Source organism: Ammodytes marinus, assembly GCF_949987685.1.
Source record: "Ammodytes marinus genome assembly, chromosome: 10".
Lineage (NCBI taxonomy): Eukaryota > Metazoa > Chordata > Actinopteri > Uranoscopiformes > Ammodytidae > Ammodytes > Ammodytes marinus.
Genome location: NC_137214.1, coordinates 11,247,276 through 11,267,531, shown reverse-complemented (window position 1 = coordinate 11,267,531; position 20,256 = coordinate 11,247,276). Strand labels below are relative to the sequence as shown.

General features: G+C 41.0%; 2 protein-coding genes across 3 annotated transcripts in view; both read right to left on the bottom strand.

The window, feature by feature from the left end:
- LOC307256488 (protocadherin gamma-C5-like) overlaps window positions 1-18,811 on the bottom strand; it is a gene marked incomplete at its 5' end in the record, with an annotated part of 206,099 nt that extends 187,288 nt beyond the window's left edge. Inside the window, 2 exons of one of the 2 annotated variants that reach the window (XM_080035453.1) lie at window positions 11,395-11,424; window positions 16,550-18,811. In XM_080035453.1, coding sequence (XP_079891579.1) covers window positions 11,395-11,424; window positions 16,550-18,796 — 2,277 coding nt within the window. Of the gene's footprint in view, window positions 1-11,394; window positions 13,771-16,549 lie in introns of those variants that run through there. The other variant, XM_080035461.1, reaches the window with a different exon arrangement.
- On the bottom strand, window positions 306-2,771 carry LOC307256588 (protocadherin gamma-A6-like; the record flags this gene model as incomplete). Its single annotated transcript, XM_080035618.1, has 1 exon — window positions 306-2,771. The coding sequence occupies one exon, from the start codon at window positions 2,769-2,771 to the stop codon at window positions 306-308; it is 2,466 nt and encodes an 821-aa protein (XP_079891744.1).
- Window positions 18,812-20,256: the final 1,445 nt, after the last annotated feature.

The following is a 20,256-nucleotide window of genomic DNA, read 5'->3' as shown; positions in this document are numbered from 1 at the left end:
TCTAAAAAAAATATCTATGAGGTTAAGATTCACATCTATGTTCACAGGGATGAGTTTAAAGTGTTGTGCAAAACTCCAAGAGCATTAAACATATAGATGCATTGCAACACATTCATGCACAGTCAAGTACTAGAAGAATGTTCACATTTTAAGCATAGACAACCACGTGTGTTTCTGTAGTACTTCTATGAAACCATCAGGAAAACATAATGTTTTTATATCAAATTGACAGTGATAGGGTCCAAATTATGTTCACTGCACAGAGATCCGACTATAACATATTTACAATATCGTATGTCTGACTCTTATTTCACCACGTAACAGGGGTGCGGTGCACCTGCCCTCACTTTCAGACTAGCTCTGTCTGTACTGGCGCGCCTTAAGGTGTGTTTTTGATAGGCTGCGCTTCTTTGTTTGAGTGTGTCAGTGTCTGTGTTTGAGCCGAAACGAAAATCGCCTCTCCAGGACCCAGTGGTCAAGAAGGAATCATATCGATCGTCGTTCAAAAGAGTCCCACAACGGCTAAAATCTGTAAAACTAGGGGGGCAGTAGGTCGTGGGGAAAACGGGAAGATTGGCAGTGGTTGAACGGTAAACATAACTACGCCGGCAGAGTTTGAAATAAAACACCCCGCTGATTAAAAGTATGAAAAGAGAGGACACGGCTGTCAGGGCGATAATCAAATAAAGTGTTAAGTTATCACTGTCCTGTGAGTCGTCTGTAAACTCAAATAGTTCGTTCAAAACAGGCAGGCCGTCCCCAATTACTATGCTGACTGTGGCAGTGGCAGAAAGAGAGTCGCGCCCGTTATCAGTTACTAAAATGACCACAGTTTGTTTCGGTTCATCGTCCTCCATGAATGCTCGCACAGTTCTGATTTCTCCCGTATGCAGACCGGCCATAAACAGGTTAGACTGCGTTGCTCTGATTATTCTGTAGGAAAGCCAGGCGTTATGGCCAGAGTCAGCGTCCACTGCTACCACCTTAGTGACGAGGTATCCTCTGGGCGCTTCAACTGGCACCATATCTTCAGCAATGAACCCGGTGGTTTGGACGGGATATAAGACCACAGGTGCATTGTCATTTTGGTCTTTAATAAACACGTTTACGTTGCAGGTGGTGGAGAGTGGAGGATCGCCTACATCTCGAGCTGTCACCTTTATTTGGAAGTGAACTGACTGTTCGTAATCAAAGAGGCGTGATGTGAAGAGCTCCCCTGTGTCTGAGTTGATGTTAAGGAAGGAGGACACTTCTGAGTTTGTGTCCCTTGATATCTGGTACAGTAGTTTAGCATTAGATCCGTAGTCAATGTCCTCCGCTTTCACCTTCATCACAAACGTGCCAACGGGTTGGTTTTCCAATATGTTGGCATTGTACTCGCGCTGCGTAAAAGTCGGGGGGTTATCATTTATATCATTAACCAGGATTGTTATAACGTTGACACTGGAGAGTGAGGGAGAGCCCGCATCAGTCGCAGTAACCGTGATGTTATACTCCGGCTGAAACTCTCTGTCTAGCATTCCGTCGGTCACTAACATGTAATAGTGTTTGACCTCTGAGACGAATTTAAATGGCACATTGTCTGATATTGTACACGTGACGCGCCCACTGCTTCCGGTGTCCAGGTCATAAACATTAATCAGAGCAACCATCGTTCCAGGTTTCGAGTCTTCAGCCACGTTTGCAGAGGCTGACTTTATCTCTATCACGGGTTTATTGTCATTTAAGTCCATGACGTCAATAATAAGTTTGCAGTGAGAGGCCTGACCACCACCATCTTTAGCCTGGACATCCAGCTCGTGCGTACTAGCCTCCTCGTAATCAATTAGACCTGTCACCCGAACTTCTCCACTCAGAGGGTTAATTTCAATCACTCCTCCTGTCTTGTCTGACAGATGACTGAAAGAGTATGTTATCTCTCCATAAACCCCTTCATCTAAGTCCGTGGCATTCAGTGTTGCTATGACGGTCCCCACGGCCGAGTTCTCTGGCAGAGAGGCTTTGTAAACACGTTGGCTAAAAACTGGGACATTATCATTGGCGTCCAAAACACGAATATGGATAGAAGCAGTTCCTGATCTGACTGGCTTCCCCCCGTCGATCCCATTGATTTTCAGTACATGTTCAGCTTGTGCCTCCCTGTCCAATGCCTTTTTAAGAACTAGTTCTGGATAAGCATTGCCGTTTATTTGTGTACTGATTTCCAGTGCAAAATGATCATTGGGGCTTAGCTTGTATTCACGGATTGAGTTGGTCCCCAGATCGGGGTCATGCGCGCTCTCCAAAGGAAAGCGCCTGCCCAGGACTGTGGATTCGACCAAATCCAGTTTTATCTCCTCCGCAGCGAAAACTGGGCTATTGTCATTTATATCTGCAATGTCCAAAACTAAGCTGTGTGCTTGAAGGGGATCTTCAAGTAGGAGCTGATACTGTAGGATGCAGAGACTGGCTTGCGCGCATAGCTCCTCTCGGTCTATCCGTTGGCTGATCAAAAGATTTCCTGACGCAGTTTCCAGTTCACACAGCTGGCTAGTCCCTTCTGCAACAACCCGGGCTCGACGAGCATCAAGCTCCGTCACTTTCAGCCCCAGATCTCGTGCAACATTCCCGATAACCGACCCTCGCTGCATCTCCTCTGGAAGGACGTAACGGACTTCTCCAAACGAAACACCAAAAAGCAGGGCAAAAAATAGAAAATGCAGCCACCATTTTAAGTTTATTCGCTGGTCCACTTTTAAACATGCTTTCGGAAACACATTTACTGTCGACATTATTGCTAAATACTAAACAAATAAATCCAAATAACGAAATGAAAATGCTGCTGCAATCCAACGCTTTCCTGCTTCTCTAGCTGAGTTAATCATGCTCTATTAAGGAAGCTGTCAGCTTGGATTCCTCTCTCTCTATCCCCATTTCACCACTGCTCTCTCTCTCTCCCTCTCTGCCTCTCTCTCTATCCCCATTTCACCACTGCTCTCTCTCCCCCTCTCTGCCTCCCTCTCTCTCTCACTGACTCACTGACTCAACATGCGCGCACACACATACCCAGTCTCTCTCTCCTTCTCTCCCCACGCATGCACAAACACGCATGCATTTAAAGCCCTCGGCTCTCACCCAATACTCTAGTTCCACTGACACAGATAGGGTGAGACACGACATAACATTCAGAAATTATAAAAGAGCGCCATCAAGAGACTGAAAGGATAAATACAACCGTGCAGAGTATGCTATGCATTCCATTTTCTGATTTTTTTTTATACCATCGTGCACTGTGACCCAGATAAGACCAATAAAAAATCAGGCTGTGGTTACCTAATATTATATAAGATTTAAATAGCAATGTTGGATATATGAAAAATAGGAAAGATGTTCAATGGTTAACAACACTGCATGTTTGCTTTTTGTTGAACCACATATTGATGACAACAACAGAAAGTGAGCCCTGAAGCTTCACGATTGTCTTAAGGGCAGGATGACCACACAGCTAGGAAGGCAGAGGCTTCACCTCCGTAATACACACATGTAGCGTACCATGTTGGGTGAACATATTAAAAAAAGGCTCAGAGACATACAACTGCAATGAAAAACATTTTCATATTAAGTCGATTGAGTACACTATTTTATTACTGGAAAAGTTCCACTGATCCTGCTTTACAAAAAAGAGCTTCAGAATACCTGAGAGATAAATAGTAAACTGCCAAATACTGGTATTTATATGAGATACCACTTAATATTTTGAGAATAATATAGGGTTAATGCTTGAAATAAAATGCACAGTATTGATACATTTCAAAACAGGTCTTATACAGTATGTGTGAAGTTGATTTAAGTCGAATTAAATAGCCTGTAATGTCACTTAATATAAGCAGGTCTAATCTTTGAAAAGTGGATAAAATAACTGTACAATAAGAATTACAACCATTCCTTTAAGTTGTAATTATCTATGGACAGGTGGGTTAAATATCAAGCCAAAAACTCAGGGAAACAGCTTTTCCATTGGCCGATAACAAACTTATTTATGTTGATAAGCATTTTATGTTCATTGGCAATTTGTTTAAATGATATAACTTTGAGTGTCAATGTAAGTAAGTATGTTACACAGGTGTCAACAAGAATATGCATGATCAATATATCACTCCACTATATCCAAGCCAGCAGATTTACAGCATCTATACAGCCACCATTTGAAAAAGCAAAAATAGCCTATAAGCGACTGATTTAACAAGCAAGAAGACATTTAATTATTGGGTAATATACAAAAGCATAACCAATCCAGGTACATTAAAATCGGCAAGTAACAAAGAGTAAACCGCACAAAGAAAAAGTCAATGAATCCTGTGTTTGGTCAGAGAGTTGGAGTTCAGCACCATGGACAGCGAAATTAGTCAAAACAGTCAGGAATACTCCCATGGTTATCGACTGAACAAAAGTGTGTGTGTGTGTGTGTGTGTGTGTGTGTGTGTGTGTGTGTGTGTGTGTGTGTGTGTGTGTGTGTGTGTGTGTGTGTGTGTGTGTGTGTGTGTGTGTGTGCGTGCGTGCGTGCGTGCGTGCGTGCGTGCGTGCGTGCGTGCGTGCGTGTGTATGTCTGCCTGGGTGTGACTATTGAAGCTGTTTTACGCATCTAAAAGGTGCCTACCTCAGGAGAACCATCAGAGTCTCCAAAAACCTCAGCGAAGTCTGAAGGACTTTTCCTCAGAGTCTGGTCAGCAGGCAGCGTGTTGTCATTGTAAGATGTCACAAACTTAAAGTCACTGGTTCTAGAACCCGTTGTCAGGTAGGCGTCATAATTGTAAGTGCTGCGTAAAGTTCCAGTGCCGTCAACATCTGCGTAATTAGGAGGGAGATAAGCGCTGGGGATGGCGACTGCTCCATCAAACAACAGTCTGGGCTTTCTTCTGCGACAAAACCTCACACCCAGGATGATGATAATGAATGTCAGAAAGAAGGTGGAGACAGAAACCAGAGCAATGATCAGATACGAGGTTAACTTGGAGTTCTTCTCATCATATGAAATATCCTTCAGTTCTGGCACCTCAGCCAAGTTATCAGAAATAAGTAAATACATGGAACAGGTGGCAGAGAGAGACGGCTGTCCGTTATCTTTCACTGCCACAATAAGGTTCTGTTTCATGCTGTCAGATTCAGAAATGTCCCGCTGTGTCCTGATCTCTCCACTGTGGAGACCGATAGTGAAAAGTCCCGGATCAGTGGATTTGACTATATGATAGGACAGCCAGGCGTTCTGTCCGGAGTCTGCGTCCACCGCTATCACTTTGGACACCAGAGAGCCTCCGTGTGCAGCTTTGGGGACCAGCTCGGTCATGAAGGAGTTGCCCTCCGGGGCGGGGTACAGTATCTGAGGAGAGTTGTCATTCACATCCGATATGAACACACTGACGGTCACGTTGCTGCTGAGCGGAGGAGAACCGTTGTCTCTGGCCATCACGTGGACTTTAAAACTCCTGAACTGTTCATAATCAAACGCCCTCACAGCGTGGATCACCCCCGTGTCTCCGTTAACAGACAGATAGGAGGACACCGGGGCACCGTTCACCTCACCGGGTAACAGAGAATAAATCACTGTACCGTTTTGTCTCCAGTCGGGGTCTCTAGCAGTAACGGAACATAAAGTGGAGCCAGGTTTGTTATTTTCAGTCACATATGCGCTGTAGGACTGTTCCTTAAACATAGGTGGGTTGTCGTTGATGTCTGCTACAGATAACTGAACAGTTTTAGAGGAGGACAGAGGTGGAGAGCCCTCGTCAGTGGCAGTGATAGTAATGTTGTAATCAGACACTAGTTCACGGTCCAGTTGTCCTGCGGTCACTAGAGAATAATAGTTTTTAAAAGAAGGAACTAATTTAAAGGGTGCGCCTTGTTGAATGGAGCAGCGTACCTGTCTGTTATTCTCAGAGTCTCTATCCTGCACGTTAATAATGCCCACCTCTGTACCAGCTGGGGTGTTTTCTGGTATGGGGTTTGTCAGTGATTTCAAATTAACTACAGGGGCATTGTCATTCACATCAGTGATGGAAATAATTACCTTAGCGTAAGATGACAGCCCTAATCCATCTTTTGCTTTAACGCGTATTTCAAATGATGTGGTAGTTTCATAGTCAACAGTGCCAATAACTCGAATTTGACCTACTTTACGGTCAATATTAAATATCTTCTTGACGTCATCAGTTACATGTCCAAAGTCATAAGTCACATCTCCATTGATTCCCTCGTCTGCATCAGTAGCGCTCACTGTGACCACTACAGTATCTAGAGGAGAGTTTTCAGGCAGACTGGCTTCATAAACGGCCTGGCTAAACACTGGGGCGTTATCATTAGCATCCAGCACAGTGACGTGTATGACTACTGTACCTGATCTCTGAGGAGAGCCACCATCTAGAGCTGTAAGGAGCAAATCAATTTCCTGCTTTTTTTCACGATCAAGCTCTTTATCAAGAACAAGCTCTATTGTGTTTCCATTAGCAGCCAAAATGAAATTGTCATTCGTTTGAATGCTGTACTGCTGAACGGAATTCTGTCCTACATCCGCATCGTGTGCCTCCTCTATCACAAAGCGAGCTCCCCTGACTGCAGACTCTCGAATTTCTAAATTGACTAATTCTTCGTTAAATTGTGGAGAGTTATCATTAATATCTTGAATGTTGAGACTAATGCGATGGAGCTCGAGAGGATTCTCCAGCATCAGTTCACGTTTTATTACGCACGAAGCCTTTTCGCCACAAAGCCCCTCTCGGTCAATCCTGTCGGCTACAATCAGTTCTCCGTTATTCATGTTTATGTCACAGTAACGTGTACCACTACCATCGGTGTCAATCCTGGGTTTTCTGTTGGAGAGAGCGCCCGTGTCCAGCCCGAGATCCTTTGCAATGTTTCCAATAACCGCTCCTCGTTTCATCTCCTCTGGAAAAGAATAGCTCATGTCTCCATATGCAGTGTGGAAAAAAAGAAGGAAGAAATAAAATCCACACAATGGAAGCAATAGTATTTTTGAATCCATCTTCAACGATTAGTTCCTAACAGGCCGAAGAACAACGCTAATAAAGACTGTACAACTGCATAACACGAATAGCAACTGCGATTCCAGGTTGATTGTTCCCTATATAGACTCAAGAGTATAATAGTGTGAGTCCACAGCAGAGGACACAGGAATTCAAACATCGAAAGGCTGGTGTATAGCGCCACCGTGAGTTAGGTTAAACAAAACCACTGATAACAAAAAATTAAATAAAGGAAACACTTCTAATGGGCTGGAGCTTCTACTTTTCTTTAAACATAAAACTATTATGTTGTATGAGCACTATTAAATATGTACAAGCTATCCATGAGGTTTAAATCAAGAAATAATCTGAAAACTTCCAACGTAAACAAAACAAATCTTATATTATGCTACAAATTAAACTGAAAGCAGACCTCAGGCTAAGAATGTATTATAAATGCCTTCTTTTGAATTCATAAAAGTTGTGTCTTTAATTGCCTTTTTTTTTGTAACTGTGAAAATCACATGTTTTCACACTGGACATCCTGTAACTTAAATTTTGAGCTGCTTGAGTGCCATGGTAAACATTTTTTATTTTTATTTTTTTACTGCTAGGTCACTTACATGAATAGTTGTCCTGTTAACTATCAGACACTATCCTGTTTGGTCCAAAATAAAATCCAATCAGATGTGTGGGTTTAAGTAACTTTATTCATGATTTGTGCACATCTTCAGGGTTGTACAAGTTTGCCCTAATGAGCACCTGTGCCTGTAGTTAGATTAACAGGGGAGATGGTTGAATTGTAAAATGGAAGTTAATTTAGTTTCAGTGTATGGCATAACATTTTTAAAGTTAACAAAGTTCATATTTATACATTTTACCTACAGCTTAAATCATTTACAACTACCACACTGGATGTGACTTTGTGGTTTCATCATCAAATCACCTATATTTTGACATACTAACTTCTGAATGGTTCATTCAATCACATCTGATATGTGATTGAATTAAAAAAAATATATGGCAGTGGGGTAGAGGTAAGACAACTTTGATGGAGACTAAACTTAAAGATATCAATGGCCATCCATGTTTTCTTCTTCATGTTTTGAGCAATCTACCCAGCATATGAACTCTGACTTTACAGGTGCCTAACAAGAAGATATGACTTCTTTGTTTTTCTTTTTTTGAGTTTTCTTCACCGGTTGCAGTCTAAATATAGATCCATAGTTTATATACTTTGCTCTAAAATACTTTGTTTCACCACTTATTCCCGTTCTTCACTAGTCTTGTTGGCCCAAATGTATCATTATTTTTTCTGAACTGAGTGTTTGTTTGCTGAATCTAGTCCCCTGATCTCACTGAAGTTAGAGAAGCAAAACCTAAACTAAACAAGAAATATTAAGCTTGGTTCCCACCTGTTCTGATTCCTTATTTATTGTATAAGGAAAACACTTAGCATGCACCAGTAACATACATATTATTATGCAAATGCATCCAAAAAATTCTAACAATCTTGTAATGCAGGCTATCCGTGCTCGCTGTCCTTAAATCCTACAGGAGCTCACACTAAAAAGGGGGAAGCATGGTCCAACATTATAATTTGATGTGCATATTCAAATTATGTCTTGAATGCAAGAGCAGAGGGAGGTAATCTACTTTTGAAAATATAATTTCTGTAGACATATTTTGTGTAGCATTTAGTTTCCTGTTTAAGGAAAATGGCCACAATCATTAAGGTCCATCTGTTCTAAAAATATGTCTATACATGTGCGTAATGTTGTAGTTGTAAAATCGCTATGGTGATTAAAGGAGAATACACTACCACATGCCACCACATACTGAAACAGCTTTGCTTTTGAAAAGAGGATATTTGTTTTCCCGAATAGAATCAACAAGAAAACAACAGGTGCATTAGATCCAACACTTACTATGAACAATATATCTAAACACCTAGACAAGGAAATATAGCCTAAAGACAAGAAGTCAATACCAATCACTTTAAAACCAATCAAGCTACATAAAAAAAGCTCAGGCAGAACAACCTTTATTATAATCGCTGTACAAGGAAAACTACTTGGTTTAGGTGGGTAGAAGGGAACGTCCCTCATTCTGTGATCATGACCTATCTAGACTACCTGTATGCAACTCAGAATTAATTTTGATTAACTGACGGATGACTGATAATCTGTCAAGTCACAGCCACAGTATAATATGTTCTGGACAACAACACAGTACGAGAACAAACCTGTGTGTTCACTTCAAAACAACAGGATATAATACACACATGATTCCTAATGTTATTAATAATATAAAGGCCTTTTATTCTAAACATACCATTGAGCTATATTACTGCATAAATGCCCACGGGACAGACCCTACAGTGCATACTGATAACCTGCAGATGAAATTACAAACGTATTATTTTCTTTTGTAGACATTTGTATTATCTGTATTCCACAATCCCACTGGTCACAGGAGAGAGCATCAGCCGTAACAAAACGTAAACAATAGGAAGCCCAAAATACACAGCTGTTGATAAGGCTAAGTGGACTGGATTTGGCTGTAAAGCCTACAACCTACAGGTGATGCAATCCACCTAAAGAACCAGTGTTAAACTGTTTAGCATGTATGTATAGCTTTTCAGACATTCAGCATTTAAATCAGTCTGCTAGATAGCATGAGGACAGCACTGATGTGAAATAATGATGTGTACATTTACATTCCTTCCTGTAGCAGACACTTCTGTCCAAAGCAATGTTCAAATGAGGTGAAGTGTCACAAAGCTCAGTTTGAAATTCCATCTGAGACAAGTTGCAAAGGATGGCAGGTGAATGAAGTAAGACATTACCGTAATGCTTTTTTTTAGGAGAGATGTGTCTGCAAATACATTCACTTACATAAGTCCCATTTATAATAATGACATCTGACAGCATTCATGGATAGATAGATACTTTGCAAAAGTGATTATTTAATTGTGAGGAATATGTGCTTTAGCATAGACATAAACTTAAGACATGTTTTTGGCATATTTAGGATCTGTCAAAAGTCATCTCTATGACTTTCACCTTGCAGCTTATCTCCAGCTGATCAGTATTGTAGGGAAAGGTTTAGTGTCATGTAAATGATAGTTTGATTCAAGAAGATATCGTTTTTCAGATGGTATGAGGTGATAGATTGCATTAGTTAAAAAAAGAGGACCAAAATTTTGATGATAACACAATGATAATGTTCCTGAAGATAACAATTGCAATGTCACAACTTCCCATGAACAATAAAATCACATAATACCAGCCAGACACCACTAACAAGATAACAATTTCAACCACAGCAAAGTGATGGATGAAGACACATGCTAAACGATGTGTTGGCGGGGTTTGAGTGTGTGTGTGTGTGTGTGTGTGTGTGTGTGTGTGTGTGTGTGTGTGTGTGTGTGTGTGTGTGTGTGTGTGTCAAGAAATACTGTTAACCAACGTTGTACATTGTTAGTGTATAACTTTCATGAACATATGAAAACCATATACTTTTTCTAATGTTGTGGTCACAAAAACTGATCAATTTTCAAGATGTTAAAATAATGCCTGGGGGGGTTTGACTACTGTTAAAAACACTCTTGAAATATGAATGTATGGTTGCAAAAATTGTATCATTGAATGCCTATTTATTTGATCTAATAACAAAGTCTTGGTTACACTGTATACTGCATGTCGCTATCAAGCTGAATAGAGACACAATTTAATTTTTATAAAGCATGTGTTTCTGACAATATTCAGCAGCACTAAAGGCAGATGTGTTTCCATTAAAGATAATAAAGACTGCACACTAACAACCCAACAAGATGTAACACCTTACATAACTTATGTCAACTTAGGTGCAGGCCAAACATCATCAACAGCAACAGATTCATATTGAATTATCACCCTGAACAAAGAGTTTGGCTCATTAAGAAGCACCATTTACAAAAGCTTGTTTTGAAATCATACACAGACAATAATGTGAAACAAAATAATGAATATGTTTAAAAGTAAGACCGAAACTTTTGATTAACTAAATGTATGAATAGCGTGGTTTTTGCTGACAAACTTAAAGTCCATTGTTAACATAAAACTAAGAGAAGAAACCCAAACTATTTTAGCAAAGAATGTATGATAAGAAAAATAAATATATAACAAAAACATAATACAAAGGGAAAAATACCAAAATCATCAACAACACAGTTAACTCTTTCCAAAAATGCATCAAAATGGTCAAACATGGTTCAGCACCAAGGACAGAGAAACACGGAATGCAATTTGAATATTTTTCCCTCACTGGAAGCTATTTAAGCAGACATAAAAACACGTTATTGTTAAGACCATCCACACGTTGACTACGAGTTCAATGACATGACATGTGACCCTACCTCAGGAGAACCGTCACAGTCTCCAAAAACCTCAGCGAAGTCTGAAGGACTTTTCCTCAGAGTCTGGTCAGCAGGCAGCGTGTTGTCATTGTAAGATGTCACAAACTTAAAGTCACTGGTTCTAGAACCCGTTGTCAGGTATGCGTCATAATTGTAAGTGCTGCGTAAAGTTCCTGTGCCGTCAACATCTGCGTAATTAGGAGGGAGATAAGCGCTGGGGATGGCCACTGCTCCATCAAACAACAGTCTGGGCTTTCTCCTGCGACAAAACCTCACACCCAGGATGATGATAATGAATGTCAGGAAAAAGGTGGACACAGACACCAGCGCAATGATCAGATAAGAGGTTAGCTTGGAGTTCTTCTCATCATAAGAAATATCCTTCAGCTCTGGCACCTCAGCCAAGTTATCAGAAATAAGTAAATACATGGAACAGGTGGCAGAGAGAGAGGGCTGTCCGTTATCTTTCACTGCCACAATAAGGTTCTGTTTCATGCTGTCAGATTCAGAAATGTCCCGCTGTGTCCTGATCTCTCCACTGTGGAGACCGATAGTGAAAAGTCCCGGATCAGTGGATTTGACTATATGATAGGACAGCCAGGCGTTCTGTCCGGAGTCTGCGTCCACCGCTATCACTTTGGACACCAGAGAGCCTCCGTGTGCAGCTTTGGGGACCAGCTCGGTCATGAAGGAGTTGCCCTCTGGGGCGGGGTACAGTATCTGAGGAGAGTTGTCATTCACATCCGATATGAACACACTAACGGTCACGTTGCTGCTGAGCGGAGGAGAACCGTTGTCTCTGGCCATCACGTGGACTTTAAAACTCCTGAACTGTTCATAATCAAACGCCCTCACAGCGTGGATCACCCCCGTGTCTCCGTTAACAGACAGATAGGAGGACACCGGGGCACCGTTCACCTCACCGGGTAACAGAGAATAAATCACTGTACCGTTCTGTCTCCAGTCGGGGTCTCGAGCAGTAACGGAACATAAAGTGGAGCCGGGTTTGTTATTTTCAGTCACATATGCGCTGTAGGACTGTTCCTCAAACACAGGTGGGTTGTCGTTGATGTCTGCTACAGATAACTGAACAGTTTTAGAGGAGGACAGAGGTGGAGAGCCCTCGTCAGTGGCAGTGATTGTAATGTTGTAATCAGACAGTAGTTCACGGTCCAGTTGTCCTGTGGTCACTAGAGAATAATAGTTTTTAATAGAAGGAACTAATTTAAAGGGGGCGCCTTGTTGAATGGAGCAGCGGACCTGTCTGTTATTCTCAGAGTCTCTATCCTGCACGTTAATAATGCCCACCTCTGTACCAGGTGGGATGTTTTCTGGTATGGGGTTGGTCAGCGATTTCAAATTAACTACAGGGGCATTGTCATTCACATCAGTGATAGAAACAATTACCTTAGCGTACGATGACAACCCTAATCCATCTTTTGCTTTAACGCGTATTTCAAATGATCTGGTAGTTTCATAGTCAACAGTGCCAATAATTCGAATTTGACCTACTTTGCGATCAATACTAAATATCTTCCTGACGTCATCAGTAACATGTCCAAAGTCATAAGTCACATCTCCATTGACTCCCTCGTCTGCATCAGTAGCGCTCACTGTGACCACTACAGTATCTAGAGGAGAGTTTTCAGGCAGACTGGCTTTGTAAACGGCCTGGCTAAACACTGGGGCGTTATCATTAGCATCCAGCACTGTGACGTGTATGACTACTGTGCCTGATCTCTGAGGAGAGCCACCATCTAGAGCTGTAAGGAGCAAATCAATTTCCTGCTGTTTTTCACGATCAAGCTCTTTATCAAGAACAAGCTCTAGTGTGTTTTCATTAGCAGCCAAAATGAAATTTTCATTATTTTGAAGGCTGTACTGCTGAACTGAATTCTGTCCTACATCCGCATCGTGAGCCTCCTCTATCACAAAGCGAGCTCCCCGGTCTGCAGACTCTCGAATTTCTATATTAATCAATTCTTCGTTAAATTGTGGAGAGTTATCATTGATATCTTGAATGTGAAGACTAATGCGATGAAGCTCGAGAGGATTCTCCAGCACCAGCTCATGTTTTAGTACGCACGAAGCCTCTTCGCCACAAAGCCCCTCTCGGTCAAACCTGTCGGCAACAATCAGTTCTCCGCTATTCAGGTTTATGTCACAGTAACGTGTATCAGTCCCATCGGTGTCAATACGGGGTTTTCTGTTAGAGAGAGCGCCCGTGTCCAGCCCGAGATCCTTTGCAATGTTACCAATAACCGCTCCTCGTTTCATCTCCTCAGGAAAAGAATAGCTTATGTCTCCATATGACGCGTGCCAAAAAAGGAGGAAATAAAAGCTGCACATCTGAAACGCAGTCATTTTTGAATCCATTGTCAACGATAAATTCCAACAGGATGAAGAATAAAGCGAAAAAACACGGCGCAACCACCTAACACGACTAGAACCAGCAATTCAGTGTGGTTGCTCCTGTCCTGACCAAGCAATGGCCGTACAAGAACGTCTGTCCACAAAGGATAGATGAATACAACCATTTTAAAGTTGGTGTATAGCGACACCTTGAGTTAAGTTGAGTTGAGCATGAGAATACAACTTTTTTTTCCCACTATTCCTCTACATAGAATAAATGGTAAAACGATTTGCAACTAAACTCATCCACAATCAGTGCAAATTAGGATACCAGTAGAAACAAGTTGTCCTACTTCAATGCATCAAAGAAAGATTCACGTCAAGGCATGGAGAAAGCACCTATGCTGCACCAAACTTCTTTAATATAACTATATATGCAAGCTACATAAACTGGGTGACATTTGTAAAACTGATCATAACCACATTGTATAAATCAGATGGAGTTTGAAATGCTTCAAATTTGGTTTTATCAAACTGAGTTGATACTTTGGCACATAATTGTTATAATGTATTACAGCATGTACTTTCTTTAAAGTAAGCTTTTAATAAATAAACTGTGGCACATGAACGATTTGAAAAATCTCCTACAGCTGAAGTGAAGCTATCCATGTGCATGTTTGCGATTGATATTGACCCATGTGTAGTCTGAACTTATTGCATTCTCCCCTAGTCCTAATGGTAAACAAAATCGCTGCCTGCAATGAACCCCTAAATAAAACTTCTTGAATTGCAAACCCTGAATCTATTTTCAAAGAGAAAATAGTCATTGATCAACAATATTTAAATATGTTGTTTTCCTCCTTTTACTCAATTGTAATGAATAAAAAAGTGTAGAATTGATTTCCTATATCCTACTGAATTTGTCCAGATACTTTTCTAAACAAGCGATAGCACTTATCACCTCAGAAAGCAGCAACAAAAATTGCAGAAACAAACACAAACAAACCTGCAATATGTCTCCAACCCAGGACCAGAGTTCTAGGGGTTTACCAACATATGGAGCACCCAGATCTCTCATAGCTGCTAGTTTGGCACAAACATGTCTTGGTGGTCTGGACTCATGGTTATCAAATCATAATATTCTTAAGAAAGTATCAAAGGTGTTCAGTGGCATTGTGGCACAGGACATCCCCCTTCCACTCAATGCATCCTAGAGAGACTAGCATCCCTGCCCTCACAGCTACAGCAAAGAGACAACTTAGGCTATGGCAATCGGAAGCACCTTTAACAGTTTTCAACATCAATAAACAATACTTTAAAAGAGGAAGTTCTTTTGTATGGATTTGTTTTTTATTTATTAGTGACATATTCAACAAAAAAACGTTTTTAAAATATTTTGTTAACTATGAAATTGTAACCAATTCAGAGGAATTACACTTAATAAGAAACAAAGGATACATTACACAAAAGATATATGTAAAGGGCCCCATGTTGTGTGGCCCTTTACAGCGAAATATGTCACAACTGTCCCCAATATTTCACTGGTTGAAAGCAATTGGACATAACAGGACCCCTCACATTAGAAATAAACAATTGACTGTATGTGTTTGTGTGCGTGTGATAAAATACCCTGAAACCATCTTTGCACCTTGTTAGTGTACAACTTCCATGGAACTATGAAACAAAATACATGTTCTCACTCTTTCTAATGCTGACATCACTTACGGAAAAGGTCATCAATGTCCAAGAAGTAAAGAGGTTGTTAGGAATTTTCACTACTGTTGAAAAACCATCTTCAATAATGACTGTATGGTTGCACGAAAGATAATTTATTGTTGACGGCCTATTTATTGGAGCTTATTACAAAGACTTGGTAACACTGCATTTTATATTTTGCTGTTAAGTTGATTATAGACAGACATTTCGTTTTTATAAAGCATTTGTTTCTAACAATATTGCGCGACACTGCAGGCCTAATGTATGTCCTATTTAAAAAAAAATAAAGACTGCACACTAACAACGCAACAAGAAGCAGCGCCTCACAGACGTAATGTCAACATTAGGTGCACGCCAAACATCATCGACAACAAGAGATTCCTATTGAATAATCAGCCTGAACAAAGCGTTTGGCTCATAGAGAAGCACCATTTACCAAAGCTTCTTTTGAAATCATTCACAGTCAATAGCAGAAAAAAAGGTGAGACTGAACAACCCAGTAACAATTGAGTAACAAGAATGTCTGATGAAGCATATATTTTACAGACAAACTTGAAGCCACTGGTTAACATAAAACTATCAAATAGAAGAAACCATAAATATGTTAGCAAATAATGTTTAATACAAAAATTACTATAGAAAAAATAAAGCAAAAGGGGAAAATACCAACATCATAAAAAACAGAAGAAACTCTCTCCAAAAATGCATCGAAATTATCAAACACAGTTCAGGACCAAGGACAGAGAAACAAAGAATGCCATTCGAAAAGTAGGCAATTCCCTCACTAGAAACTATCTTAGCAGACATGAAAACAGAACGTTTGAAAAGCTTACGAAACAAAAACTAATGGTCGAACAAAAATGTCAAATATTAACCAAAATCTGCATATAGAAAATCTGTAGTCTGAACTCATTCCTTAACAAACCTTATACAAATTATTAAAGCATGAAAACTATTGAACAGCAAAACGATACAACTGGAAAGAGACAAAGCAAAACACAACAACTGCTCATTCACGACGTTGTATACGAGTTCAATGACATTCCATGTGACATACCTCAGGAGAACCATCACAGTCCCCAAAAACATCAGCGAAGTCTGAAGGACTTTTCCTCAGAGTCTGGTTAGCAGGCAGCGTGTTGTCATTGTAAGACGTCACAAACTTAAAGTCACTGGTTCTAGAACCCGTTGTCAGGTAGGCGTCATAATTGTAAGTGCTGCGTAAAGTTCCTGTGCCGTCAACATCTGCGTAATTAGGAGGGAGATAAGCGCTGGGGATGGCGACTGCTCCATCAAACAACAGTCTGGGCTTTCTCCTGCGACAAAACCTCACACCCAGGATGATGATAATGAATGTCAGGAAAAAGGTGGACACAGACACCAGCGCAATGATCAGATAAGAGGTTAACTTGGAGTTCTTCTCATCATAAGAAATATCCTTCAGTTCTGGCACCTCAGCCAAGTTATCAGATATAAGTAAATACATGGAACAGGTGGCAGAGAGAGAGGGCTGTCCGTTATCTTTCACTGCCACAATAAGGTTCTGTTTCATGCTGTCAGATTCAGAAATGTCCCGCTGTGTCCTGATCTCTCCACTGTGGACACCTATAGTGAAAAGTCCCGGATCAGTGGATTTGACTATATGATAGGACAGCCAGGCGTTCTGTCCGGAGTCTGCGTCCACCGCTATCACTTTGGACACCAGAGAGCCTCCGTGTGCAGCTTTGGGGACCAGCTCGGTCATGAAGGAGTTGCCCTCCGGGGCGGGGTACAGTATCTGAGGAGAGTTGTCATTCACATCCGATATGAACACACTGACGGTCACGTTGCTGCTGAGTGGAGGAGAACCGTTGTCTCTGGCCATCACGTGGACTTTAAAACTCCTGAACTGTTCATAATCAAACGCCCTCACAGCGTGGATCACCCCCGTGTCTCCGTTAACAGACAGATAGGAGGACACCGGGGCACCGTTCACCTCACCGGGTAACAGAGAATAAATCACTGTACCGTTTTGTCTCCAGTCGGGGTCTCGAGCAGTAACGGAACATAAAGTGGAGCCGGGTTTGTTATTTTCAGTCACATATGCGCTGTAGGACTGTTCCTCAAACACAGGTGGGTTGTCGTTGATGTCTGCTACAGATAACTGAACAGTTTTAGAGGAGGACAGAGGTGGAGAGCCCTCGTCAGTGGCAGTGATTGTAATGTTGTAATCAGACACTAGTTCACGGTCCAGTTGTCCTGTGGTCACCAGAGAATAATAGTTTTTAATAGACGGAACTAATTTAAAGGGGGCGCCTTGTTGAATGGAGCAGCGGACCTGTCTATTATTCTCGGAGTCTCTATCCTGCACGTTAATGATGCCCACCTCTGTACCAGGTGGGGTATTTTCTGGTATGGAATTCGTAAGTGATTTCAAATTGACAACAGGTGCGTTGTCATTCATATCAGTGATAGCAATGATTACCTGTGCGTAAGATGACAGCCCCAATCCATCTTTCGCTTTAACGCGTATTTCATATGATGTGGTAGTTTCATAGTCAACAATGCCAATCACTCGTATTTGGCCTACTTTACTGTCTATGCTAAATGTATTTTTAACATCATCAGTTACATGTCCAAATTCATAGGTGACATCTCCATTGATTCCCTCGTCTGCATCAGTAGCGCTCACTGTGACCACTACAGTATCTAGAGGAGAGTTTTCAGGCAGACTGGCTTCATACACGGCCTGGCTAAACACTGGGGCGTTATCATTAGCATCCAGCACTGTGACGTGTATGACTACTGTACCTGATCTCTGAGGAGAGCCACCATCTAGAGCTGTAAGGAGCAAATCAATGTCCTGCTGTTTTTCACGATCAAGCTCTTTATCAAGAACAAGCTCTAGTGTGTTTTCATTAGCAGCCAAAATGAAATGTTCATTCTTTTGAAGGCTGTACTGCTGCACTGAATTCTGTCCTACATCCGCATCGTGAGCCTCCTCTATCACAAAGCGAGCTCCCCTGTCTGCAGATTCTCGAATTTCTAAATTGATCGACTCTTCTTTAAATTGTGGAGAATTATCGTTAATATCTCGAATGTGAAGACTAATGCGATGGAGCTCGAGAGGATTCTCCAGCACCAGCTCATGTTTTAGTACGCACGAAGCCTTTTTGCCACAAAGCCCCTCTCGGTCAATCCTGTCAGCAACAATCAGTTCTCCGTTATTCAGGTTTATGTCACAGTAACGTGTATCAGTCCCATCGGTGTCGATCCGGGGTTTTCTGTTGGAGAGAGCGCCTGCGTCCAGCCCGAGATCCTTTGCAATGTTTCCAATAACCGCTCCTCGTTTCATCTCCTCAGGAAAAGAATAGCTTATGTCTCCATATGACCCGTGCAAAAACATGAGGAGGAAATAGAAGCCACCAAGCTGAAACGCGGTCATTTTTGAATCCATCTTCAACGATAAATTCCAACAGGATGAAGAATAAAGCGAAAAAACACGGTTCAACCACCGAACACGACTAGAACCAGCAATTCAGTGTGGTTGCTTCTGTCCTGACCACGCAATGGCCGTACAAGAACGTCTGTCCACAAAGGATAGATGAATACAACCATTTTAAAGTTGGTGTATAGCGACACCTTGAGTTAAGTTGAGTTGAGCATGAGAATAAAAAAAATGTTTTTCCCACGTACTGATATTTTGGAACATACTTGTTAAAATGTATTATAGCATGTACTTTCTTTAAAGTAAGCTTGTAATAAATTAACTGTGGCACAGGATTGATTGGAAAAAATCTCCTATAGCTGAATTGCATCTATCCATGTGCATGTTTACAATTGATATTAACCCTTGTTTAGTCTGAACTGTTTGCATTCTCCCCTAGTCCTACGGGTAAACAAAATAGCTGCCTTCACTGATCCCCTAAATAAAACTTCTTGAATTGCAAACCCTGAATCTATTTTCAAAGAAGAGAAAACAGCCATTCATCACAAAGATGTTAACATGTTGTTTCTTCCTTTTACTCATTTAAATCAACACATTTATAATTGTTTTCCTATAGCCTGCTGAATGTGTCCACATATTTTTTTTTACCAAGAAATAGCAATTGTATAACCTCAGAAATAAGCAAAAAACTTGCAGAAACACACACAAACAACCCTGCAATACGTCTACAACTTTGGAACAGAATTCTACAGGTAGGGCAGATGCTCCACCAACATATGGAGTAGCATAGCCACAAGTTTGGCACACACATGTGTTGGTGGTCTGGACTCATGGTTATCAAATCCTTATATTCTTAAGAAAGTATGGCACAGAAAATCACCCTTCCACTATCAGCGGCCTAGATACTAGCATCCCTGCCCTCGCAGCTTCAGCAAGTAGGCAACTGAGGCTAACATCATCTGAAGCACCTTTGACAGTTTTCAACATTAGTAAATAATACATTAAAATAGTTATTTTTTGTATGGATTTTATTTATTTGTTCATGACTAATTTAAAACAAAAACAAAGAAAATGTAAATATTCTGGAAACTATAAATGTGTAACCAATTAAGAGAGATTAAATTTGTCAAGAAAAAAAAGGTAAACTGCTAAAAAGATAGATAGCAAAGGGGCCCCAAGTTGAGTCAGAGATACAGTGTTCAGCACCAAGGACAGAGAAATAAGTCACAACTGTCCTATTTCACTGGTTGAAAACAATTGGACCTAACTGGACCCCTCACGTTAGAAAGAAACTATTGGCTGTATGTGTGTGTGTGTGTGTGTGTGTGTGTGTGTGTGTGTGTGTGTGTGTGTGTGTGTGTGTGTGT